The sequence below is a fragment of the Podarcis gaigeae genome (genome assembly GCF_964106915.1).
Source record: "Podarcis gaigeae genome assembly, chromosome: 9".
NCBI lineage: Eukaryota > Metazoa > Chordata > Lepidosauria > Squamata > Lacertidae > Podarcis > Podarcis gaigeae.
This window is the reverse complement of record NC_139685.1, coordinates 80,368,400-80,392,855: the sequence shown is the minus strand read 5'-3', so window position 1 is coordinate 80,392,855 and position 24,456 is coordinate 80,368,400. Positions and strand designations below refer to the sequence as shown.

The following is a 24,456-nucleotide window of genomic DNA, read 5'->3' as shown; positions in this document are numbered from 1 at the left end:
GGTTGGAGTGGGTTGGTGGGGGAAGAAGAAAACGGGGGGATATGCTCTAGGGGAATGCACTGCATACCAGAAAAAAACCAGGTAGGCTTCTCCATGAATTTGCCGAATCCTCTTTTAAAGTCATCCAAGTTGGTGGCCACTGCATCCTGAGGCAGGGAGTTCCAGTGCTTAATCCGGCGTCCTCTCCTGGCCCAGAGCTAGTCGAAGACCCTGGAGGAGACGCCCCTTGTGGGGTCTGAAGCGGAGTCCCGACCACACCCCACTCCTTGGGGAGGGCTCCTTCCTTCGACTGCAAGATGTGCCTCTTTTCCTCTCCAAGGAGGTTTTCCGGCGGAAAGTAGGTTGCCGTGGCCCAGCCATTGGTCCCCGCTATAGGATCACCCTGCGCGCCTCCTCCTGCTGTTGCTGCTGGCTCGAGACCCCTCTCGGCTCCCGGGAGCTCCCCGTCCCCCCTTAAGTAGGGAGGGACCTTCCAGCCAGGCTTCTCCCTTCCGCCCCGCGTAAGTCCGTCCCGCCGCGGAGCTGCGCCCGCCCGGTCCGAAGCGGAGCCCCCGATGCTCTTCGGTGGCGGCGCGCCTGCGCCTCTCCCGCTGCCCGGGGGCTGCTGCCTGCGCCCGCCCCGCCGGCCCGAGCCAAGCGCGAGCAGGCCGGCCGGGGGCGGGGTGAAGGAGAGGCCGGCCGGGGGCGGCCCGTTAGTCGCCTGGCCTTGAACAGCGGGGCAGCGCGGCTCGGAGGCGGCGGCGGCGGCGGCGGCGGGGACGCAGTGGAGGCGGCGCAGCTCAGCCGAGGTCAGCGGGGACCCCGGGCGGGGCGACGAGGACGGCTCTTGCGGGGAGCGCACCGGAGGCGCCCGCTCCTTCGGGAAGAGATGGAGCTGGGCGAGCGGGAGGGGGAACTTTGAAGACGCGACGCCGCCTCCGAAGCAGGCGCCCATGGCCAGCCCTGCCCAGCTCGGGATGACGGGGGAGCCGGGCAGCTGGGAGCGAGACGGGGGAGGAAGGGGGCCTACAGACGCGCCCCCGCCCGGCCACTGGAGGCCAGGACTCCTCGCGGGGGCGGGCGGCCGCGGTTCCTCTCGGAAGGCCCCGACGGGAGAAGGTAGACGGCCTCTGCCCGTGGAGGCTCCATCTCGCTCTCCCGGCTCGCAACCACTTTCTCCTTTTAAAAGTCCCGGCTACCTCCTCCGCCCGAAGGGCTCTCTGCCCGGCCCAGGAGGGGCCAAAGCCGCCTCCGCCTTCCTTCTCCGGGCCCTCCGCGCGTCTCAGGTTGCCCACCGGCAATCCCCTTTTTTGCGAAAGTTAAAAGCCCCTCGACAGTTCCGCAGGGTGACTCGATCCCCAAGTGGCGCCCACCTGGCCAGCGGAAGGGGCTCCTGCGGACGAGAGGCTTCTTATGCGGCGGGGGGACTTGTTCCGACCCCTTGGGAGCAGCATCCGCGCCAGTTCAGCAGGAGAAGCGGGGTGGGGCGCCTCTGGTCCTGGGCAAGGGCGCAGGATGGCCGCGGGGATTTGCTCTGTGCTCCCGGGTGGAGGAATGGCCTCGCTGGGGCAGGACGACCGCGAGGCTGAACTTGCCTGCCTGCCTGGGCCCTGGGGGTTCTCCCCCCTCAAGCTCCCTCTCTTCCCTCCAGGTCCAGGCAGCCAGGACGATGGGTCTTGCCCTGTGGGAGGTGCTTGGGCTGCTGTGTGGTGTCTGGCTGGGGGTGGGCGCCGCCCAGCAGAGCACCCCAGCGGCACCCACAGCGCGGAGCACCCCAGCTGGCCCCAAGCTGCAGTTCCGGCTGGCCGGCTACCCCCGCAAGCACAACGAGGGCCGCATTGAGGTCTTCCACGGCCAGGAGTGGGGCACCATTTGCGATGACGACTTCACTCTGGCCAACGCCCACGTTCTCTGCCGCCACTTGGGCTTTGTGGCCGCCACCGGCTGGACTCACAGCGCCAAGTATGGCAAAGGCATCGGTGAGCATCGAGGGCCGGGGCAAGGGGCGCCGGGATGGGGGGGCGGGGCAGCCCCTGCCCTGTTTCATTCTTGAGAAGAGGAAACAAAAAAAATTCCTTCCAGTAGCACCTTAAAGACCAACTAAGTTAGTTCTTGGTATGAGCTGCTTTCGTGTGCATGCACACTTCTTCAGATACGTATCAGATTGGTATCTTCAGATTGGTATCTGAAGAAGTGTGCATGCACACGAAAGCTCATACCAAGAACTAACTTAGTTGGTCTTTATGGTGCTACTGGAAGGAATTTTGTTTGTTTTGAGAAGAGGAGACACTCATAAGCTGCAGCCTTGATCTGATCCAGGCTGCACATTTTAATTTATTAAATTTCTAGAAGATCCCAGGGTACTTCACAATATAAAAATCACAAAATACATAACATAGTAACAAACACACCGTGCAGTTTAAAAGGCCACAGATTGTTTAAATACATAATATTATGTAATTGTTTATTGCACTGAAATAAGGAGCTCACAGTGGACCATGTGCTTCTCCCACTCCTCATTTAATCTGCACAACAACCCTGTGAGGTGGGTAAGGCTGAAAGGCACGGACTGGCCCATGGTCACCCAGTGAGCTTTATGGGCAAATGGAGACTTGAACCCTGGTCTCTCCTGGTTTGACCACACTGGCTCCTCGCTTTCCACAGCTTTCTAGGCCACAATCTTGCAGAACCAGTGAAGGAATACAAAAAGATTGTGCATTTAAGCATATGCAGAGAGCATTTCTCCTCTTTGCTGGGTAAGCACAGCCAGTCCCAAAGAGCATCCAAGATTGACTAAGGAAAAGTCTCTGGTTAGAGATGCTCTCAGGTCAGGCTGAGTGCTCTCTCCTTTTCTTTCTTTCTTTCTTTCTTTCTTTCTTTCTTTCTTTCTTTCTTTCTTTCTTTCTTTCTCTTTCTCCCTCTCCATCACCCACCTGACTCCTCCTGGCTATGGCTTTGCAGGGCGCATCTGGCTGGACAATGTGAACTGTGGGGGCAGCGAGAAGAGCATCACAGACTGCCGGTCGAGGGGCTGGGGCAACAGCGACTGCTCCCATGAAGAAGACGCCGGTGTCATCTGCAAAGACGAGCGCATCCCTGGCTTTGTGGACTCCAATGTGATTGAGGTGGGTGGGGGGTGGGACGTTTGCTTGGGGGCAGGGGCTGGGGAAGGAGGCTGGCAGGGCTGCTCTGCCTGTGGGAGCAGAGGGAGCTAGGGGGACCCCCGTTTCTGCTGCAGACAACTGCTCCCTAGCATGTGGGTCCCAACAAGGCTGCATTAGTCAGAAGTGGAAGGCTTGGAAGAGCACAGGGTGTTCCCTGAAAGAGACTGGAGGAGGCCCAGGCGGGGCGGGGGGGGGGGTGGAAGAAAGGAAGAAGGGCCCCCAGCTGGGCCAGCCCTGCCTTGGTGCCTGGGCCTGTTGCTTGGGGCTCAGTCCCTCTTGAGCTACCCTGAATCTTCCAACCTCAGCTTCATGGGCTGCCCAGGTGTGGGTGTTTATGCATCTATGGCAGGCGAAAAAGAGTAGGAAACAGCAAGCGAGAGCAAGGCAGCGCTGGCCAGATGTTCCTCTTGCAGCTGCCTGTGGCCAGCTGGCTGGGACATGCTTCCTCCACGAAGGGAGAGCAAATGTTCCGTTGGAGGGTGATTTTCCAGGAAAAATGTCTCCTGGCTCCAGCACACAGACTTTTCCAGGCGCATTCCTATGTGGGGCTTTAACGTCACTGTTAGCGCAGTCTGGGATCTAGCCCTGGGGGTGTAAGAGGGTCACTGCGGAAGCGGGGAAGGAGTGGGGGGCAAGAGGGAGCCTGGCCTGAGGTGTCCCTGGGAGTTGGGCAAGGCTGGTTTGGGGCCACATTCCTTCCATTTTTCCATTGCCAGTTTGGCCATATTATATTCTGGAGAAATTTGAGGTGGGTGAACTCTTCCCCACCCCCAGTTTTGGGCTTCCCTGCAAGCATTTCCCAGCTGGCCAGGCCCCAGTCAGGAAGTCCTCCTGGGAAGCTACAGTAGACCCCTCACCCCACACAGACCCCCTTGGCTCTTCCTTCCTCTGCTCAGGGCTTCCTCCTCACACTGCCCTGACAGCCTCCCGTCTCCAGCTGGCGGGGTGACGTCACCCCTGGAACTGGGGCGCCAGCTGGGCAGGAGGCCAGAGGCGTTTTACACCCACAGCATTCCATTCTGTGACTCGTCACTCGAGGGGAAAGTGGGGGCCGCCTGGCGTCACTTGGCCACAGCAAAGCCATGCTGCTTTCTATTAAGCAGGCCCCACACCCCTGTGGCTGCATTTTGGGCCCAGGGATTCTTTTCTCAACAGCAGGAGGTTCCACCCCAGCCGCCTCCTTCCTCTCAGCAAAAGGGTCTCTGCCCTCTTCCTCCTCCCCCCCCCCCAATTTTGAGACCCTGCTGGTTTTCTGTGTGTGTTGGGGGGGGGGGCGGTGTTAAAAGGTGTTTTCCCAACAGGCTCCCACCAGACAGGTCCCACCTTCCAGCCTCCAACTCCTCCTCCTTGCAACCCTCTCACAACCCCCAGCAATGTGGGAATCACAACTCAAGCATCCTTTCTCAGGTGGAACCCAATCCCCTGCCAGGCCATGCAGTTGGGGCAGAGGTCTCTGCTGGGGCTGACCCTCCCTCCCTCCCTCCCTCCCTCCAGACAGAGCAGAACCAGGTGGAGGAGCTGCGCCTGCGCCCCGTGGTCTCCCACGCCAAGCGGCCCCTGCCCGTGATGGAGGGCATTGTGGAAGTCCGCCACCGGGGCAGCTGGGCACAGATCTGCGATGAGAACTGGAGCAGCCACAACAGCCGCGTCATCTGTGGGATGCTGGGCTTCCCTGCTGAGAAGAAGGTCAACCGCAATTTCTACAAGTGAGTGACTGCGTGGAGGGGGGAGAACCGATGCCCCCCCATTCAGACCCTTGGAGGACAGTCTTGCCACTGACCTCCATGGGGGAGGGGGAATGGACTGATCACATGCTGGGAAATTGCTGGTTAACATTGTCTGTCTCTGGAGACAGTGGAGGAGGGTGTCTTTGGGGTGAAGCCAGGCTGTTGAAGAGTTCCAGCTGTGACTGGAGAGACATGTTTTGTTGCAGCTGGGGCAGAGATAGGTGGTCAGTTGCCCCATGGCATTTCTTCTCTCTGCGCTCCTACCAGTGGTCATTCCTCCTCTGGTCACTGCTATAGAAGCATGACCTCACTGTCTGTCTCCAGGCACTGCGGTCATCTCTAGGAAATCAGGAGAGGACCTTTGGGCTCTTCCCCATCCTCTGCACTTAAGTCTTGGATACTGTCGTCATCATCATAGCCATGTGTCAAGACCCCTTTAAGGCTCTGCCCCCCTGAGTGCAAATTCCTGTCAAGGATTACGCCAAACTGGGAGGTGTCACAAATGCCACAGAAGTCAGAATCTGGATTCAAGATGACCTTTAACAGATTGGGAAACTGGGCTAAAACTGGCAAAATGGATTTTAATAGGGACAAATTTCAGTTTCTACACTTAGGCAAGGATAACCAGCTTTGTATATAGAATGGGGGACACCTGACTTAACATCAGGTCATGTGAAAAGGATCTTGGGGTCTTCTACGATCACAAGCTTGACATGAGTCCACAGTGTGATGCAGCAGCAAAAAAAGCTAATGCAATTCTAGGCTGCATCAACAGAAGTCTAGTGTCCTGATCAAGGGAAGTCAGAGTCCTGCTCTAGTCTGTCGTGGTCAGCCTCCACCTGGAGTCCCATGTCCAGTTCTGGGCACCAAAATTTATAGGTTTGGACTGCTGTAAATGACATCACCACCCTGGAGCTGAGCTATCCTACAGCTCATGTCTACCAATGTCTATCTTGCCTTGCAAGGAGCCAAGGTCTTTGAAGGACCTTCCTGTCTTGCCAGCTAAGCTGCTTTGAATTCAGACGGGTAGATTTGGGGACGGTGTCTGAGTGGGAGGTGGGAAGCTGCTCAGCGGAAGCACCTCCAGCTCTTGCAGCTAGAGAAGGGGAGGATTGGGGACCAGCTTGGCCCGATGTTGCCCTGGGGGCTCCCCCGCCTGGCCCCTCGCCTGTCTTCCTGAAGAGGCGCTGTTGACTTTCCTCCCGCAGGCGGGCCAAGCGAGCTGCCAAGGGCCGGAGGAAGCCAGGCCCCCGGAAGAGGTAACGGAGCCAGGAGGCCCCTGCTTCTGTGCAGCAGGCGGACCCTGGCCCCCCCGCCCCTGAGTCCTGCCCTACCCCCCACCTGACAGGGGGCCATGCTGTCCTGCTCAGTCCGGATTCACTGGCTGTGGATCCAGAAGGGGAGGTGGTGAACCTCCTCCCCAAACCGAGCGCCCCTTTCCGCAATGCTTCCCCTCCAGGTTTGAGGGCAGAAGGTTCACCGGTGACTCAGAGGCGCTGCTGGAGGGCTGAGCTCTCTGCTTTTTGCCTCCTCTGCCTCTCAGTGGGGCAGCACCTCTCTCTGGGGCGTCTCCAGGTGTGGATGACATTTCTTGTCTTGCCAGGGGCACGAGTGTCCCATGGCCTTAGGCTGCCCTGGAGATGAGCCATTTCTGCTGTGCGGACGGGGGCTGGCACTGAGGAACATGGAGAGTTTGGGGGGCAGCATTTGTCTTGATAGGACCCTTTGGAGCCCCCCCCCAGCTATGCAGAGTTGGAATCATAGCATTATAGAGCTGGAGGGGACCTGAGGGTCATTTGACAGACAAGACAAACAGACAGGAGAGAACCCCTGTGGCCTTGCCCGTCTCCATCACCCGGACTCGGCCTGGGGAGCTGGTTTGTCAATGGCACGGGAAGACGCCGGAATGTTTCCGAGGAAAGGAGCGGGCAGGGCGGGGGGAGAAGGAAAGTGGGGCAGCACCTGAGCCATGTGAATGGGCGTCTGGCCGCGGAGGACTTTGGACAAAGGCGGCAGTGTGTGCTCTGTCTGGTCCAGGGATGTCTGAGCGGTGACTCACTGCTGGGCTGAGGGCACCTCTGTGTGCCTTCAGCTGGGAAGAAAGAGGCGTCTTTGCAGGCAGGCAAGCAAAGGTGGGCTGCAAGGGGGGGGGCGCTGAGCACCCAGGTCCCACCACAACACAAGCACCGTGTAACCTGGGTCCACTGTGTGGCATCATCAGTTTCCTCTCTGAGTCTTCCCTAAAAGAGCAAATTCTGGGAGGCTCTTCAGCTCAGCCTGAGGGCAGAAGGAGGCATAGGAGGAAGGTTTATAAAAGCACTCAGAAAGTGCTTCTTTTTGTGTGTGGGGGGGGGGTCCTCTCTCTTTCATAATTCCAGGACTCAGGAAGTGATCCAATGTTGGGAGAGTTCCAGTGGGCCAAAAGGCAGCTCTTCATTGCAGAACACGGAATCTGCTTCCACAAGTCAGATGGGGGCCACTTTAGAAGGGAATTAGACAAATTGCTGAAGGCCAGAGGAAGTGGGTTTGCCCTGCCTCATTCGCTGGCCCATCCTGCCCTGAACTCTCTGTTATGACTCCCCAAAGGTCCCACCAGGTGGAAAAAAGATCTTTCCCAGCCTTTGGAGTGTGTGCGATAGATTTTTTTTTGGGGGGGGAGGTATCCTGGGCTCTTCTGCATTCAAAGCACCATGTCCTCTGCTGTTGGGCTAGGATTCCTCCTGGCTAAATGGAGCCTCCTTTTACAGAAGCAGTCTACCATCCCACATGTGCCAGCTGCTGGGGACAAAATGGGGACTGCAATCAGCTTTGAGGTTTCTCACAGCATTTTGCATGGTGCTGTGGGGCACAGTGGGGTGGGCTAGAGGGAGGCTTTGAATGCCCAGCGAGGGCGGGAGGGGGGCATTCTCCTGTTCTTCAGTGTCCCAAGGCAGAAATGACACATTGAGCCATAGAACTACAGAGCTGGAAGAGAACTCACCCTGCAATGCATGACTGCCAGTGGGGGGCTGCATGGCTTCTCTGGGGCTGGGCTGCTGGCATGAGTCCTGGCAGAATGGATGCCAGGCTTGCTTCTGACAAGCCTGTGCTGGCCTGGGCGGCCTGATCCATCCCGGAGCAGTGCAAATGAGCAGAGTTTGCAAGGATCCGGCCCCAGGGAGGGAGGGGTGCATGGTGGGCTCCGTCACTCACCTTGTCTGTCTGTCTTCCAGGCCGGTCTCCAGGTCTCGCCCCAAACATAGACGCAGGGAGGACTTTAGGGGCACCAAGAGGTAATGGGGCCTTGAGAGTCCCTGGGAGTCTGAGGGCAGGACTGGCACCCGGCTGCTGCCCTCGGACAGAGCCAGAGGCTCTTCTGCAGCCGTCATTCCAGGTCCAGAGGGGCCGAGGGCCCTGCTTGGTCTGGGAGCGCAGGGGACAGCAGCGCAAGGGGGCCAGATGCTACGATGCACGCCTGCCCCACAGGTGCCCCGCCTGTGTGCCCCTGCCAGCCCTGCCCTCTGACCCCCCTCCTCTTCCCTGCAGGCTCTCCCTGGAGCGGCAGCCGCTCAACTACCGCCTGCACTCGGTGGCCTGCCTGGGGACGGAGGTGCACCTCTCCCTCTGCTCCTTCGAGTTCTACAAGGGCAACGCCACGGGCCTCTGCAGGGCGGGGATGCCGGCCGTGGTCAGCTGCGTCCCTGGGCCGCTGTTTGCCACCGGGAACGCCCAGAAGAAGAAGAGGCCGCGGCAGCAGACGGGGCAGGTGAGCGAGGAAGGAGGGAGCAGGGGGTGCTTGCCCAGCCTGCCAGCTATTTCACAGAATCCTAGAATTGTGGAGTTGGAAGGGACCCCCAAGGGTCATCTAGTCCAACCCCCTGGAATGCAGGACACAGCTGTTGATGATGATGATGATGATGATGATGATGATAATAATAAATTTTATTTATATCCCGCCCTCCCCAGCCGAAGCCGGGCTCAGGGCGGCCAACAACAATCAAATAATCAAACAGTCAAATAATCACACATTCTAAAAATAATTCATAAAATTAATTAAAATCAAATTGATGGCAACCGATTAAGCAAAATTCTGTGCAGATTGCCAGAGGAGGGGGTCAGGCTGCGCCCTGACCAAAGGCCTGGTGGAACAACTCTGTCTTGCAGGCCCTGCGGAAGGATGTCAGGTCCCGCAGGGCCCTAGTCTCTTGTGACAGAGCGTTCCACCAGATTGGAGCCGCAGCCGAGAAGGCCCTGGCTCTAGTTGAGGCCAGCCTAACCTCTCTGAGGCCTGGGACCTTGAGGATGTTATTATTTGCAGACCGTAGGTTTCTCTGTGGGGCATACCAGGAGAGGCGGTCCCGTAGGTACGAGGGAATGACCTAAACATCCCTCCTTTCCTCCAAATGGAGCACAAGTTGGCACCTCTTCCCATTTTGTCCTGCAACAACCCTGGAAGGCAGGTCAGGCTGAGAGATGGCAGCTGCCCAAAGATCGGCCCCTGAGCTCCAGGGTGGTGGAGTCTCTCCCAGGTCCCAGCTCTCAAACCACTGCGCTGCACTACCTCTGAGGACTGTGGAGTGGGGCAGCCTCAGGGCACCACCTCCTGGGTGTCTCAACTGCCCTTTGCTCCCCACAGCAGCGCGTACGGCTGAAGGGAGGGGCCAAGCCCGGCGAGGGGCGGGTCGAGGTGCTGAAGAATGGCGAGTGGGGCACCGTCTGCGATGACCGGTGGAGCCTGGCATCCGCCAGCGTTGTGTGCCGGGAGCTTGGCTTTGGGAGCGCCAAGGAGGCTCTGACGGGGGCACGCATGGGCCAAGGTGAGCCGCTGGGGGGGGGCCTGGGCTGCTCCTTCGGGGTGCCCCCCAGTCCAACAGTCCCTGCACCCCCCCCCACAGCCGTCTGGACTGCCACAGGTGCCAGAAAGGACTGGCGCACCATGTTCATGGGGGGTCCCCCCACTCTGCATGCGCCCCCACCAGGCAGAGATGTGCTCACTTTGGAAACAAGTATACTTCTACAGAAAAGACTAGCCTGGATGAAGAAAGGGGGCACAGGCCGTCTCTGACTCCCCACCACCACCTTCCCCATAGACTGCCCCCCAAAGGGGCTCTAAGCTGGCCATTCCCAGAGGCCCAGTGTTTCCTCTCCTGCCACAGGAATGGGCCAGATCCACCTGAATGAGGTGCGCTGCCTGGGCACCGAGAAGTCCCTCTGGAGCTGCCCCCACAAGAACATCACGCAGGAGGACTGCAAGCACACTGAGGACGCGGCCGTCCGCTGCAACGTCCCCTACATGGGCCACGAAACCACGGTCAGCACTGGGGGGCCCAGGGAAGAGGGGTCTTGTCCTCTCGCCACCCCCCAAGTAGCAGCAGCAGCTCCTCCCAAAAAACTGGGAACGTCACTAGGCTGCCTGCAGGCTTTTCCCAGCCCACAACTCCCCCTATGCAGATTGGGGCTGGCAACCCCCAGTGCACCTGTGGGGGAGGGGCTTGGTTTGCGGCCAGGGCTGGGGAACCCTTGAGGCCACGATGACGTGCCCCCCACTCGGCCCTGGCTGCAAACCAAGCTGAGGGCGGCCACTGCCTGCCTGGCCGTGGCTGGTGGGGAGGGACAGCTGCTGGCTCATCGCTGGGCTTCCCCACAGATCCGCATTGCCGGGGGCCGAACCGCGTTTGAGGGGCGCGTGGAGGTGAAGCACGGCGGCCGCTGGGGCACTGTGTGCAGCACAGGCTGGAGCACCACCGAGGCCATGGTGGCCTGTCGCCAACTCGGCCTGGGCTACGCCATGCATGCCGTGACGGTAGGTGTGGGGCAGCCGTGGGGCTGGGGGGAGGGGTTTCCTGGGAGGGCAGCTGGGTGAAGGAGAAGAGGCCCAGTGTAGAAGAAGAGGGGTGGGGGGGCTACTACTAGCCAAGAGAACTGTGGAGTTGGGAGGGACGGCAGGGGCCATCTAGTCTGACCCCCTGCAATGCAGCCCTGGCAGATGGCCCCCTGCTCTGCTCCAACAAGGCAGGAGAGTCCATTGGATCTGGTGCTCTGGCCTCTGGTTGGACACTGCAGGAACAGGATTTGGGAACCGGCACAACAGACTCCCTCAGGAGGTTGGAAGCAGAGGCTGGGTGGCCCTCTGTCCCAGAGGCTTTAGTTGCGATTCCTGCATTTCAGGGGGCTGGACTAGATGGCCCTTGGAGGGCCCTTCTGAGACCCTTCTGTTTGGTGCCTCTGCTTGTGCTGGCCACAGAGAGGGGCGAAGGTGCCCCACTGCCCTGCCTCTTGTCCTCTGTCCCCAGGAAACGTGGTACTGGGATGCCAGCAACGTGACGGAGATGGTGCTGAGCGGAGTGAAGTGTGGTGGGCACGAGATGGCGCTCAGCCACTGCCAGCACCACAGCACCCTCAACTGCCCCAAGACGGGCACCCGATTCGCCGCTGGAGTCATCTGCTCAGAAAGTGAGGCAGGGGAGGGACTGCTGGGGGGGCAGGAAGCCCGTTGGGGGTCAGGGGAGGAAGGGGCTCCTTTGAGAGACATGCCCTCCCACCTTCACTGGGGGCCGGCTCTGAAGCCCCGGGTGTGGGGTCACTGAGAGAACGAGGGGCCAGCCCCACAGCATAGGCCCTATGCCTTGGGATAGCCCCACAGCTGCTGGGCCCGGCCCCCTCCCCTTCTCTTCACAGCTGCCTCAGACTTGCTGCTGCATGCCCCCCTGGTACAAGAGACGGCGTACATTGAGGACCGCCCTCTGCACATGCTCTACTGCGCTGCAGAGGAGAACTGCCTGTCCCGCAGCGCCCGCAATGCCAACTGGCCGTACGGCCACCGCCGCCTCCTGCGCTTCTCCTCGCAGATCCACAACAACGGCCGGGCCGACTTTCGCCCCAAGGCAGGGCGCCACTCCTGGGTCTGGCACGAATGTCACGGGTGAGCACCTTCTCTCGCTCCCTCGCGCTCCTCTGGGCTCAGGGCTGGGTCTCTCGCTCTTTTTATTCTGTTGCGTTTATATCCCACCTTTCCCCCCAAGGAACTAAAGGTGGCGAAGGCATGGTTCTCTCTCTGCCCTCTTCATTTAAATACTCCCAACACCCTGCAAGGTAGGCTAGTTGCCCAGGGAGCTTCATGGACCCTGGTCTCTCCTTGTCAAATGCTCTAACCACTGCACAACACTGCCATGTCTCACTCACCCCAGGCACTACCACAGCATGGACGTCTTCACCCACTATGACCTTCTGACTTCCAATGGCACCAAAGTCGCAGAGGGACACAAGGCCAGCTTCTGCCTGGAGGACACTGAATGCCACGAGGGTGGGTGAAGCTACCAGGGTGCTTGTGGCCGTGGGGGGGGGGGAGCAGGGGGGCAGTGGCTGCCTTTGCTCAGAAGCTCAGATAGGAATGGGATCTAAAGGAGTCCAATGAGCTCAGGTTTGCCTACGCTGATTGGCAGCAGCGGCAGCTCCCCAGGGGGTCAGGGAGGAGTTTGCTGTCCCTGGCAGGACTTGACCCCCCTCCCCTTCTTTGGACAGATGTGAGCAAGCGCTATGAATGTGCCAACTTTGGGGAGCAGGGCATCACGGTGGGCTGCTGGGACCTCTATCGCCACGACATTGACTGCCAGTGGATAGACATCACCGACGTCAAGGCTGGCAACTACATCCTGCAGGTGAGAGCAGAAGAGGGAGGGGAGGGGTAGCAAACTCTGCAGGTTGTGTGAATGGCAACTGTCAGGGATGCTACATTGAAGGCTGGACTCTATGGCCCTGGGAGTCCCTTCGGTAGGAGATGAATTCAGGATTAAATCTGTAGATTAAAATTTAAACCACCTATCCCACGTGTGGGAGAAATGGAAAAGCTAAGTGGCCTGTGAAGCCTTTTTAGCAAAGTAAACACACTTAAGTCATTTTGCAGCTTCCTGAATTTTAGGAATGAGGCAGTTATACCTTTTTATACCTTTATTTGAGGTTCACTGACCTTCCTCTCTACCTGCTGCAGAAAAGGTACCACACGTTTTAGTAAGACATACAAAAATTGTTTACTTACATTTCAATGCAGGCAGCAAATACAGGAAAGTAGAAGCATAATGACACTTTTAAGGGTGGTAGTCTCAGAACAGGGTGTGTTTGTCTGGAGCCCCCAGGCACATGACTGCTTGAGAGCATGGTGGACAGGGAGGGCAAGGGACTGTGTCACAGAATTCCGCCCCCCCAGAGGAGACACACACAGGGTCCTTCCAACTCTCCATTTCTATTAAGGGAGTCCCTGCCAAGCCTGGTCTTATGAGAGGCAGGAAGCGATTCCCTCTCTACCCCACTTTCTGCCTAGTTTGTTGTAAATAGGGCCTGATCCAGCCCTGTGACTGCAACTCTATAGACACTGACCTGGCAGCGAGCAAAAGGCCGTCCAAGGCTGGGCACCAAATCAGGCCCTGTTGAAATCAGTGGGGCAGGCATGGCAGTGGGCGCCGCACTTGTGGAGCTTCTGCCTTGCTCCCCACTCCAGCCCTTCCTCAGGGCTTTGACGTCCAGCTCTCAGAGCACTCCCTGCCCCCCAGGATGGGTGCCAGTTCTTCCCAGCAGCCCGTGGGGCACAGGGCTCCCTTCAGCCTCCCCCCCTTCCTCCAGGTGGTGATCAACCCCCGGTATGAAGTGGCAGAGAGCGACTTCACCAACAACGCCATGAAGTGCAACTGCAAGTATGACGGCCATCGCATCTGGGTCCACAGCTGCCATATAGGTACTTTCCAAGGGGTTTGGGGGGGGGCTTGCTGGGGGTCCCCTCCTCTTCCTCATGCCCTCCTCTGGTCCTTCTGCTGCAGGTGATGCTCTCAGTGAGGAGGCAAACAGGCGCTTTGAACAGTACCCAGGACAGCTCAATAACCAGATTTTGTAGGCCAGACCACAAGCGCCACCGGCTGGCCTGCCCTACAGAAGGGGGGCTGAACCCTGAAAGCCCATGACAGACAGACAGACAGCGGCTCACCTGGCGCGGCGCAGCCCTGAACGGTGCAAAGAAGCCAGTTGGCAATGGGCATAAGAAAAGCAGGCTGCTGACCCCCTGCATAGGGGAGCTGAGACTGAACTGCAGGGCCAACCCCCCCCCCCCCACAAAGCTGTTTTCTTTCCCACAAATGGGAGCATCTGACACGATGGAGAAATTGCGGGGGGGGGGGGGTCAGGAGGAAGGCTGTCTACACCACTCCTGCCTGCCTGCTCAGGAGCTGCTCCTTCTGCCCCCCTGCACAGCCCCCCCCAGGCCAGTTCTTGTTTCCTAAATAAAGTTCATGTCTTTTGTCCAACTTGCCTCCCAGCTGATGTGTGAGGAAGGGGCAGCTCAGCTCCAAGGCAGGAAAAGCTCCACCCACCCCCCCCTGCACGCCCCCCAAAGGCATTTGCATCGGCCGGCCAGAGCCAGCTGCACCTGGGAGGGGGCCAGGTCGGGCAGCCCCTCAGCGTGGTGGAGGGAAGGGTCCTGTAGCCCCCAAAGGGCCAGGATTACGCGAGATCACAAGACTCTGCAGAATCTGGCCCATGGACCAGCATCCTGTTCTCACAGTGGCCAATCGGATGCTCATCGTCATGGCAAAGGAGGGCCATCAATAATAATCTCCTCCATGAATCTGTCACTTTCTTTAAAGCCATTCCAGTTGGTGGCCATCCTGCCTCCTGCAGGAGGGAGTTCCACAGATTCCACCGTGTGACATCCTTTTACCCGTCCTGAACCTTCCAACATCCAGCTTCTTGGAAGTCCACAGTTTTGAGAGTAGGAGAAAAACTTCTCTCTCTGCTCTATTTCCCCCTATTAATCTGGGTGGGGCGTCTCAGATGGAGACGGCCAAGAAGAAAAAGGGGCATTTAGCACACCCACCCCACCCCACGGGACCCCGCGTCCCCTTGGCCACTTCAGAGCTATGCGAGAAATGTCCTAATGGAGCCCTGCGGTCAGTCAGCCGGCCTGGCCAAATTCTCCTGCAAGAACCCCCCTCGCCCCTCCTTACTTTCCGTGTCCTGTTTTCCTTCCTGGCTGGGCTGCAGAGAAACAAATTCCACGGCTGGAGGTGAAAGAGAGGCCTGTCTGGGCAGCTGGTGGTGGCACAGAGGGACTCGCCACCCCTCCCAGTGAGACGCAGCCGAGCCCCTCAAAAACAAACAGCCCCCTCTCCACCCCCCCAAAAAAAAAATTCCTGGGGCTTAGCAAGACCACTTCCAAGGCAAACCACCCCCGGCAGAAATCAGCCCACTTGGGAGCAAGGACAGTGGCAGAGCAGAAAGGAATCTGTGTCGCCATCGCTGAGGTGGCACGTCTCTTTGGGCAGGGGGGGCGGCTCTTCTGTGCCCACCTCCAGTAGCCCTCCCTCCCTCAATGCAAGCCTTGTTTTTTGGGGGGGAAGAAAGAGCGCCCCCCCCGTTCCTCCAGGGCGAGGCAACAGATGTGCCAGTCCTTTGAGCCGCCCGGGCAGCAGTTGTGCAGCCCCCACCTCAAATGGGGGCAGCAGGAGCCACTGCAGAGCTGCTAAATTAAACACCCTCGAGCATCCCATAATAAAGACAAAGCTGCTGCCCCCTTGGCAGAACCCTTTATTGGAGCAGAGAGGACCGAGCCACAAAGCCCATCCCCGTCTCGCTCTGCAGCAAGTCAGGTCAGGCTGAGCAGCGGCTAGCTCTGAAGGGTGTAAAAGCAACTTTCTAGTCCTTAAGGACCCTGCGGATGGCACAACCACCAGCCCTCCCAGTCGCCATTAATTTACCCCACCCCTTATGGCACCCACTGCAGACGGACCCCTCAGGCCCCCCGCTGCCGCCCTGCAGTGGCAAGAGACCCTCCTTAAGGATTCCTGCTTCACTGCAGCACCAGTTGGGAGCAGAAGGGGCTGCGGATTGGGACCCGCTGGGCTCGTGCCCCATGATTCTGAGTTGGGGGGGGGAATGGCAAAAGGGACCACCTTGCTGCCCCAGAGGGATGGCCACTTGCCCCATGGCTTGGCCTCTTGGCCCCTTTTAAAACAGCTGGGCAAGGGGCAAACCACAGCCCGCAGCTGGCCTGGCCTTCGATGCCCATTTGCGCAGCACTGCGACAAAGGAGGATGACCCTCCACAAAATGTGGGCCTGGACAGGTCAACAGCCAACGGGGAAAGGGAAAAAGGAAAGTGCTGCCCCCAAAGGGCCTTTCCTGCCAAGTCAGACATCACACAACCACAGAGGAGCAAGACCCACCGAACTGCCACCCGACACCCGCTGGGCCCCCCTCCTTCTGTGGGGACAGAGGGCAGGATCAGTCCTCTCCACGCTCAAGGCAAAGTCCATCTTCCTGCCCAGACCCCCAAACGCAGCGGTCACAACCCCCACCCGCCCCTACTCTGCGACTTCGGGGACAATGTTCAGCAGCAGCACCTCATAGCCCCGCCGGACCAGCAGCGTGAGCGTCTTCTGGCTCCGCACCGCCTCATAGATGTCCTCTGCCCGCCGGGACGCCTGGCCGTTGATCTCCATGACCACGTCCCCCGCCTTGAGCCCCGCCCTGCGGTGAGAGCAAAGCACGGGGGTGAGGGCAGAGAGACAGGCCAGGGGCCACACTCCTTGCTCTGCCCTCCAGCCACGGGGAACTGGGAACCCAGAGCCTGGAATTCTAGGGTTGGGAGGGACCCCAGGGGTCATCTAGTCCAACCCCCATCAGGTGGACAGGTGGGCGTCACACTTACTGATGTGCCGGAGAGCCAATGATGACCTTGTGGATGAGGACCCCGTAGGAGACATCAGGGAAGGCAGGATCCCTTATCTTCAACTCAGACAGGATACTGGGGAGGGAGAGGGAGCCACAAGGTTAGGATTCCAGCAGGCTGGCGGGGAGGGAAGGCTCTATGCAGACACCCAAGGAAGTGGGGCGCTGCTTTTCTGGGGGCAGCCGAGAAGACCCTCTGCCCCAGCAGCTTAGGGGGAACCAGGGCCCACTCTGGAAGCAACCAGCCCAAGGTGGGGAGACCTGCACTGCCGCCCCCTTGGGCCTGGAAGGATCTGGCGCTGAGCACCTACCTGGGCGTCAAGGTCAGCATCATCACCCCAATGTAGCGCCTCTTGCCCTCTGTGCTGCCAAACCAGGAATCTGGAGGGGGGGAGGAGAGGCTGTCATTGACTCTGGGGGGAAGGAGACTCTGGGGCCCCCTCCATGCTGGAAGCCCACCCAGCCTAAGAGAGACTCAAGGCTGCCAGGAGGAACATCCCTGGGTTGTGGGGATATAGGGGCCAACCCCACCTCTCTCCCCTGGCAGGCTCAGTACCCATGGAAGGGGGGCAGATCCTCACCCTTGCGCTTCTCCTCCTGCTCCAGGAAGGCTCTCAGTCGGTCGGAGGGGATGGCGAAGGAGATCCCGGGGGTCACCTTCATGGTGTTCACCCCAATCACCTCGCCGTCCTAGGAGGCAGGGAGAGGAGCCCCAGGGCAGCCACTTCAGGTTGGATTTCGGGGGGGGGGGGGGAGAAAAGCTTTGCTCCCACCCTCCTAACACTCCTAGCCATCCAGCAAAGATGGAACACTGGGCAATTCGGGACTGGTAGAAGGAAGTCCCGTTTTACGCAATGCATAGTTAAACACTGGAACTCCCTCCCACAGGAGACAGGGGTGGCTGCCAGCCTAAATGGCTTTAAAGGAGAATGAGACTGCGTGGAGGAGGAGGCTGGCCGGGCTCTGCCCCCCCCCCCGATATAGCCCTGCTTCTGAGTGCCAGTTGCTGGAAACTGCAGGAGAACAGAGTTGCTCCTGGGCCTCCCTTGGTGGCGTCTGGTCAGCCACTGTGAGAACAGGATGTGGGACCAAATCCCCCCCCCCCGGCCTGATCCAGCAGCAGCAGCAGCAGGCTCTTAGGAGCCAAGCCCCCTATGGCACCTGGGAAATGAAGGGTCTGTTCCCCGACCAGTCAACAAGCAAAAAACCCCACCCTGTGCAAGCAGAGGCCCCCATTCCCAGGAAATATGCAGAGGACGGGGGGCTTACCAAGTTGAGGAGGGGTCCCCCGGAGTTTCCAAACTGCAGAGCAGAAAACCAAAGAGGAAGTCACTTGGAGTGACCCAGAGCTGCCCCTGGTCCCTTTGGGCACCCCCACCCTCGTCTCAAGGGACAGGAGGGAGGCCCAGGAATCACCCAGGCCCCTCCCGCATGGCAGAGGCAGCACCTGCACCACTCAGGGGACAGGCCAACAAAAAGCCCCCCCTCACGGTGCCCCCCCCCCGGCTCTCATGCCCAGCAGGCCTTACGTCAATAGCTGCGTCTGTCTGGATGTACTCCATGTCTGAAGCTGCCAAGCCCAGCTCCCGGCCCCCTCGCTGGGCAGAGCTGACGATGCCTGAGGTGATGGTGTTCTGCAGGGCGAAGGGGCTGCCCATGGCCACCACAAACTCCCCCTGGCGTACATCAGAGGAGCGGCCCAGGGGCAGCGTGGGCAGCGGGCGCTGGGGGGGGAGGAGGAGGAAAGAGACAGGTGTCAGTACCAGGACACAGCATGGAAGAGCCCCCCCCCCCATGCTGAGCTCTCCTTCCGGCCTTATCTGGAATCCTCTCTCACGGGTGAGGGGCAGAAGCCTGGCCCCACTTCTGGGGGTCAGGAAATCATCAGGAGACTGGTGTCAGCCCAGCTTGGGAGGGGGGAGGAGCTGGTGTGGGGCAGCTTAGATGGCCCCTGAAGCTGGTTGCCCTGCATGCCCCCACCCAACCAGGAACTGCTCTTGGCTTCTGGCCCACCAATCTCAACTTTCCAACAGGCTGCCCCCTCCCTGCCCAGCTCACAGAGCCAGGGGGCACTGCTGCAAATCACCCGCTGCCCCAGTGCACTCACCTTGGCATTGATCTTGATCGTGGCAATGTCGGCCACCTGGTCCACCTGCCTCACTACGGCGTCATAGAGCTCCCCGCTTGCCAGGCGCACCCGCACCCGCTTCCGGTTGGCCACCACGTGGGCGTTGGTGACTATCAGCCCATCCGCAGACACCACGAAGCCAGAGCCGTTGGAGATGGGCACCTCCCGGCCGGAAAACGGGTGCCTGTGGGAGGAAGGAGGGACTGAGGGACATGGGGACCAGGTGAGGGGGGGACACAGCCAGGCACAGGTCAAGGACTCCAGCAGAGCCAGGATCAGGCCAGTGGGCCACCTAGAGGAGCCTTCTGTTCTCACAGTGGCCAACCGGGTGCCCCCATGGGACAGGGCCTTCTGGGTGGTGGCTGCTGCCAGACCACTTGGAACTCCTTCCCTAGAGAAGCCGACTGGCTGCCCGCTTGCTGTCCCTCTACTTTTGGAAATGCACTGCTCTGAATGGAAAAGCTAGCCGGGAGGTTTCTAGGGTTGGGATCTCCCTGCTCTCCTCCTCCTGGCATCTGAATTCTTCCCCTTTTCACCGCTTAGCAACTCTTGCTTCCTGGCCCGAGTGCCGGGGGGGGGGTCCCGTCTTGCCTCCCCCGTTGCCGCCCCTTTCCCGCCGGCCGGGCGCCCAGTACCTGCCCAGGATCTCGATGTAGACCAGCGCCGGCGCCGTCCGCTCCACCACGTCGGCGATGAAGTTGTAGGTGGCGCGCGGGGAGCCCGGCGGGGGCGAAGAGGGCGAAGAGGGCGAGGGCGGCGGCGAGGGCACGGCGGCCAGCAGCCGAGGGAGGCCCGGCCCGAGGGAGGCCCGCCGCGCCCCGCCCTCGCCCTCGCCCTCGCCCCGGCCCCGCAGCAGCCACCAGCCCCCCAGCAGCGCCCCCGCCCCCGCCGCCCAGCGCCACCCGCCAGGAGCAGGAGGAGGAGGCCTCTGCCCGCCGCCGCCGCCCCCGCCCAGCCCCGCCGCCCAGGCGCCCCCGACCCCGCTCCGCAGCCCCGCCGCCCAGCGCCGCGCCACCCGAGACGCCGCCGCCGCCGCCGCCATGCTGCTCAGGGCCGCCTCGCGGGGCACGCCGGGAAACGTAGTTCGGGCGTCGGCGGCGGAAGGGGCGGGGCGTCGGCGTCGGGCGCGGTGACGCGCTTCCCCCCGGAGCGGGCGCGACCAAGATGGCAGCGGCGGCCCGTCAGGCCCTGGCCGCCTCCCGCCGCGCTTCCCGCTGAGCGGCGCCTCCGGACCCCGGGCAGCATGGACGCCGCCGCCCCCGTGGCGCCCGACCGGCTCTTCGACGCGCACCGGTGAGGGGGGCCTCCGGCGGGGGGGGGGCGGCGGGGGTCCGGGCCTCCCTCTCCGCGCTCACCCTCGGCGCCCTCCTCCTTCTCCCCGCAGGCTCCCCCCCGGCGAGGGTCCGCGCGTGCTGCTCTCGCTGCTGCTCTACGCGCCGGTGGGGCTGGCGCTGCTGCTGCTGCGCCTCTTCATCGGGCTGCACGTCTTCCTGGTCAGCTGCGCGCTCCCGGACAGCGCCCCGCGCCGCTTCATCGTGCGCGTGATGTGCTCGGTGCTGGGCGTGCTCGTGCGCCAGGGCGACCCCCGCCAGCGCAGCCTCCGCGCGCGCGTCTTCATCGCCAACCACGTCACCCACTTCGACCACAACGTCCTCAACCTGCTCACCTCCTGCAACGCGGTGAGCGGGGCGGGGGGCGGGGGCGGGGGGGGGGCAGGGAAGTCCCGGCCGGGCCGGGGAGGCAGAGCAAAGGCTCCCCTCCGGGCACGCCTTCCGGGAGGCGCAGAGGCTTCGGTCTGGCTCGCTCAGCCGCCTCCGGGCCTCACGCAATTTCTCCTCTTGCTCCCGAGAGATGCAGGTCTTGTTAGCGCAGCGTTTGGCAAGGTAAGAAGCACCCGCTGGATCAGGCCCGTGTTCTCCCCAGCAGGATTTCAGCAAAAGAGCCCTCGTCCCTCCTCTGGTTTCTGGCATCCAGAAGTGTTATTGCATAAGACGGAAAGCAGAGCAGAGCCATTGTGGTTAGCACAAGGCAGTTCTCTCATTCTCTTTAAAAACCATCCAGGCTGGTTGCCATCACTGGCTCCTGCAGGAGGGAGTTCCAAAGTTTAACTATGCGCTGCACGAAGAACAACTTTATTTTATTTGTCCTGAATTTTCCAACTCTCAGCCTTGAATGTCCATCTTTGGGAGTTCACCTTAACGTAATAATCATTGCCATTTGTGTGTGTGATCGTACGCGTATTCATGTACACAAGAACAGGCCTTTTCTGTGGTGGCTCCCCATTTGTGAAATGCTCTCTCTAGGGATGTTTGGCTGGAACCTTCATTATACACCTTTAGGGGCCAGGTGAAAATGTTCCTCTTCAACTGGGTCTTGGGCTGATTGACCTTTTAAATGTGTTGTGGAGTGGAGTGGGGGATTATTGGGTTGTCTTTGTTTTTGTTTTTATTGTGCATTTTATGTTTTTTATATTGTAACTCTATGTTGTGAACTGCTACAGATATAGGGCAGAATGGAATTTTAAGAAATAATAAATAATAGTACAGTAATGGATACAGTTTCATGCAGCACATAATTTAAACAGTGGATTTAGCTCCCACCAGAGTTTGTGCTGGCCACCAACTTGGATGGCTTTAAAAGTGGATGAGACAGATTCACACCACAGGAGGGGGCTCTAGCCCTGATGGCTGCCCCCTGCCTCTGGGGCAGAAGGCAGCGCATGCCCTTGAATGCTCATGTCCTTGTGGTCCCTGGGGGCTGGCTTCCCCAGGGCTGCAGGTCCCAATCCCCACCAGTGGAGAGCCGTGGGCTGCCGCCTGTCCCATGCAGGCCCTGACGGATTCTCTTCCCAACAGCCCGTGCTGAACGGCACCTCCGGCTTCATCTGCTGGTCCCGGGGCTTCCTGGAGGTGGGGGGCGCAGAGAGCCGAGCCGAGCTGCTGGAGTCCCTGAAGGCCTACTCCTCCCAGGGGAGCAACCCGCCCCTGCTGCTCTTCCCCGAGGAGACAACCACCAACGGCCGCGTGGGTCTCCTGCGCTTCAGGTGAGCAGAGCCTCTGGCCTGGCGCCAGGCACCCGAGAAGATCCCCCGGGATCAGGCCAAGGGCCATCCAGCCCACAATCTGGTTCTGATTTTGGCCGACCAGGTGCCTCAGGGGGAAGCCAGCAAACAGTGGGATGGGGGAGTCTCCTGCTGAACGTTGCCCCACTGACTGCACCCTTCCCTCTCCAGCTCATGGCCCTTCTCCATCTTGGACAGCGTCCAGCCAGTGGCTCTGCAAGTCCAGAGGCCTTTTGTCGCTGTGGTGAGTGAGGGGGAGCAGGAGGCTGTCTGTTTGCTGCTGTTAAGCAGAGCCCACAGGAACAGCCCCCAGCAATGGGTGTTTGTGATGGGAGCTTCCTCCCCCGTCCCAGGGGCCAGGGCTTGCACTTGCAGCAGCCCCCACCCCTCTTGGCTTTTTACTGTTTTCTTTCTCTCCTCTCCCCCCCCCCCCCCAAGAGTGTGGCTGACGCCTCCTGGGTGACGGAGCTGCTCTGGACGTTCTTTGTGCCCTTCACTGTTTATCAAGTAAGGTACTAACAGTCTCTGCTACTTCCTTGCATGGGGGCGGAGGGGGGGCCTGGATGGAAGAAGAGGAGAGAGGCTCTCAGAGCGGAGGGAAGGAAGCCTCTGCCCTTGAGCCCCTCTCTCTGCTTTTGCCAAGGGGGGAAGTTTGGTCCTCGTTTTGGGGAGGGGGGAGGCAGGTCACCTGGGCAGCCTGGGTCTTGTCCTCCCCTCTTCCCTTCCTTCCTCCCCAGGTGGCTTCCGCCCATCGGCAGACTAGTTGAAGAAACTCGCGAGGAGTTTGCGCTGCGGGTTCAGGAGGTAGGAGCAGAGGGCTTGGGGGGGGCAGCATGAAAGGCTGGCTGGCACGGCCGTGGTCCTGCACGTTCCTCAGTGGTGGGGTGGGGGGCGTGATGCCCGTGCTGAGGTGCTGCCTCTGTTGGCTCAGGCTGTGTCAGAGCCTGGACTGGGGGGCTTCCCAGCTGAGCCCAGGCCTGCGTCTCTCCTCCCTGCAGCTCCTGGCCCTGGAGCTGGGTGTGGTGTCGACTCGACTCACTGCTGCCGACAAAGCCGAGCACCTGAAGCGATTGCGCCACAGCCCCTCAGCCCCCTACAGCCCCCCAGGTGAGTGGGGGCGAAGCGGTTCGTCTCCCCTGCCGCCATAGGCCTGCTTGCTGGCAGAGCTCCAAGCCCTGGGTGGCCCCTGCCTGGGCTCTGCCTGCTCCCAGCTCTCTCCTGGTGGGTGGCGAGGGTCTTGCCCACTCTGCTTAGCAGTGGCTGGCAGGGAGGGAGGGAGGGAGGATCCAGGCCACCATGGGGGCTGTGCCTCAGCCGCCCCCTTTCCCCTTGCCTTCCTTCCTTTCTCTCAGCTCCAAGCCAGCCTTCGGGGATCCAGGACCGAGCTTTTCCCAGTGTTGCCTCCGCAGAGGATGTCCGCTGGAGTGGCATGGCCCAGCGTGTTAAAGAAGTCCTGCCCCACGTGCCCCTGGCAGTCATCCGCAAGGATCTAGGTGCGTGGGGGGGGGGGCAAGGCATTTGGGTAAGAGCTTGGGGAGGGCAGCTTCCCCCCACTAGAAACACAGAATCTCTCATCATGACACAGGAAGGAGGTGGTCTGTTAGATATTTGAGGCCTAGTCATATATTTCCATTTAGTTTTTAAGAAAAAGTTAGGTCTTGCACCAGAGTAACGTGTATCCGTCTAAGGCTTGCACAAGGACCCTAGTCCAGCCCCCTGCAGTGCAGGCATCCCAACTGAAGCGCTCCTGAGAGAAGTCCACCCAGCCTCAGTCAGTTCTAAGTCTGGCCTCCTGCTCTCTCTCTCTTCCAGCTCGGACGAACTGTGTGGATGCGACCATTGCCAATCTCCTGGAGGGGCGGGTTCCCTTCATCCCCAGCGAGGCAGAGGCAGAGGATTCCTCGGCTGCCCCGTCCGTCTCTGGCGCTCACTACCTCGCCTCTGCTCCCCTGACCCCGGTATCCAAACCCCCCACCCCAAGGAGGAGGGAGGGAGCAGGCGTTGGGAGGCCCATGGGGGGGGGCTGAAGAGGTGCTGGGGCTTCTCAAGGCTGAGCTCCTGCCCCCCTCCTCCTCCCTCTCTCTGCAGGCCCCCAGGAAGCTCTTTGCCCGGTCCCCAGAGGCACGGCACGTCTCCCTCCAGGAGCGGAAGCGGCTGCTGTACGACTACGCCCGGAGGTGAGGCCGGGACCCTTTCCCTGTCGCAGAGGGAGCAAGCAATGGGTGGAACACCGCCCCCCAGCAGTCTCTCTCTGACCCCCCCCCCCAGCCCGCCTGCGCTTGCTCTGGCTGAGCAGCTGTGCGCCACCGTGTGCTGATGAAAGGCTTCTCTTGCTTTCGCAGGAGATTCATGGAGAGACATGGGATGGCGCTGAAGGAGGGGAGCCACTGACCAGCTGGTGTTTTTCTTGAGGACTGCTGCTTTGATCAACTCTGGATGTTTGTGGAGGGTTTCTGCGGACACTGCCGCCCCGCTGGACCCGTGTGGGGTTGGCAGTGTGTCTGTGGCTGCCCCTGAGTGGTGTGTGCCCATCCCGCCTGACGTCTCCGCAGGGCAAGAGGAGGCTCCCAGCCCCCACCCCGCCCGCTGCAAGGCCCGGACTCCACATCGCCCGGCCACACAGCCGGGGCCACCGACGGCCTGCCTCAGAGTGCGGGTGGGAGGGGGCAAGCTTTCACTATCAAAATAAACGTTACTCTAATTCTCA

General features: G+C 60.5%; 3 protein-coding genes across 6 annotated transcripts; 2 read left to right on the top strand and 1 right to left on the bottom strand.

Annotated features, from left to right (window-relative positions):
• The first annotated feature begins 638 nt into the window (after positions 1 to 638).
• LOXL3 (lysyl oxidase like 3) lies at positions 639 to 14,139 on the top strand. 4 transcript variants are annotated; one of them, XM_083757211.1, is made up of 16 exons: positions 639 to 788; positions 1,631 to 1,958; positions 2,941 to 3,104; positions 4,638 to 4,849; positions 6,079 to 6,129; positions 8,083 to 8,142; positions 8,396 to 8,615; positions 9,486 to 9,666; positions 10,006 to 10,160; positions 10,497 to 10,652; positions 11,143 to 11,302; positions 11,528 to 11,771; positions 12,037 to 12,152; positions 12,371 to 12,507; positions 13,466 to 13,577; positions 13,660 to 14,139. In XM_083757211.1, the coding sequence occupies exons 2-16, from the start codon at positions 1,649 to 1,651 to the stop codon at positions 13,731 to 13,733; spliced, it is 2,352 nt and encodes a 783-aa protein (XP_083613337.1). In that variant the 5' UTR covers positions 639 to 788; positions 1,631 to 1,648; the 3' UTR covers positions 13,734 to 14,139. The 4 variants fall into 4 exon arrangements, with proteins under 4 accessions (XP_083613337.1, XP_083613334.1, XP_083613335.1 ...); XM_083757208.1 differs by lacking the exon at positions 6,079 to 6,129; XM_083757210.1 differs by lacking the exons at positions 639 to 788; positions 6,079 to 6,129 and adding an exon at positions 1,011 to 1,098.
• Positions 14,140 to 15,401: 1,262 nt separating this feature from the next.
• HTRA2 (HtrA serine peptidase 2) lies at positions 15,402 to 19,730 on the bottom strand (the record flags this gene model as incomplete). Its single annotated transcript, XM_083757255.1, has 8 exons — positions 15,402 to 16,359; positions 16,541 to 16,636; positions 16,872 to 16,941; positions 17,142 to 17,250; positions 17,830 to 17,862; positions 18,090 to 18,284; positions 18,668 to 18,872; positions 19,324 to 19,730. The coding sequence occupies 8 exons, from the start codon at positions 19,728 to 19,730 to the stop codon at positions 16,194 to 16,196; spliced, it is 1,281 nt and encodes a 426-aa protein (XP_083613381.1). The 3' UTR covers positions 15,402 to 16,193.
• An 86-nt stretch (positions 19,731 to 19,816) lies between these two features.
• On the top strand, positions 19,817 to 24,456 carry AUP1 (AUP1 lipid droplet regulating VLDL assembly factor). Its single transcript, XM_083754754.1, has 11 exons — positions 19,817 to 19,981; positions 20,073 to 20,367; positions 21,544 to 21,731; positions 21,921 to 21,993; positions 22,188 to 22,261; positions 22,487 to 22,553; positions 22,748 to 22,856; positions 23,102 to 23,242; positions 23,562 to 23,707; positions 23,838 to 23,926; positions 24,092 to 24,456. The coding sequence occupies exons 1-11, from the start codon at positions 19,932 to 19,934 to the stop codon at positions 24,138 to 24,140; spliced, it is 1,281 nt and encodes a 426-aa protein (XP_083610880.1). The 5' UTR covers positions 19,817 to 19,931; the 3' UTR covers positions 24,141 to 24,456.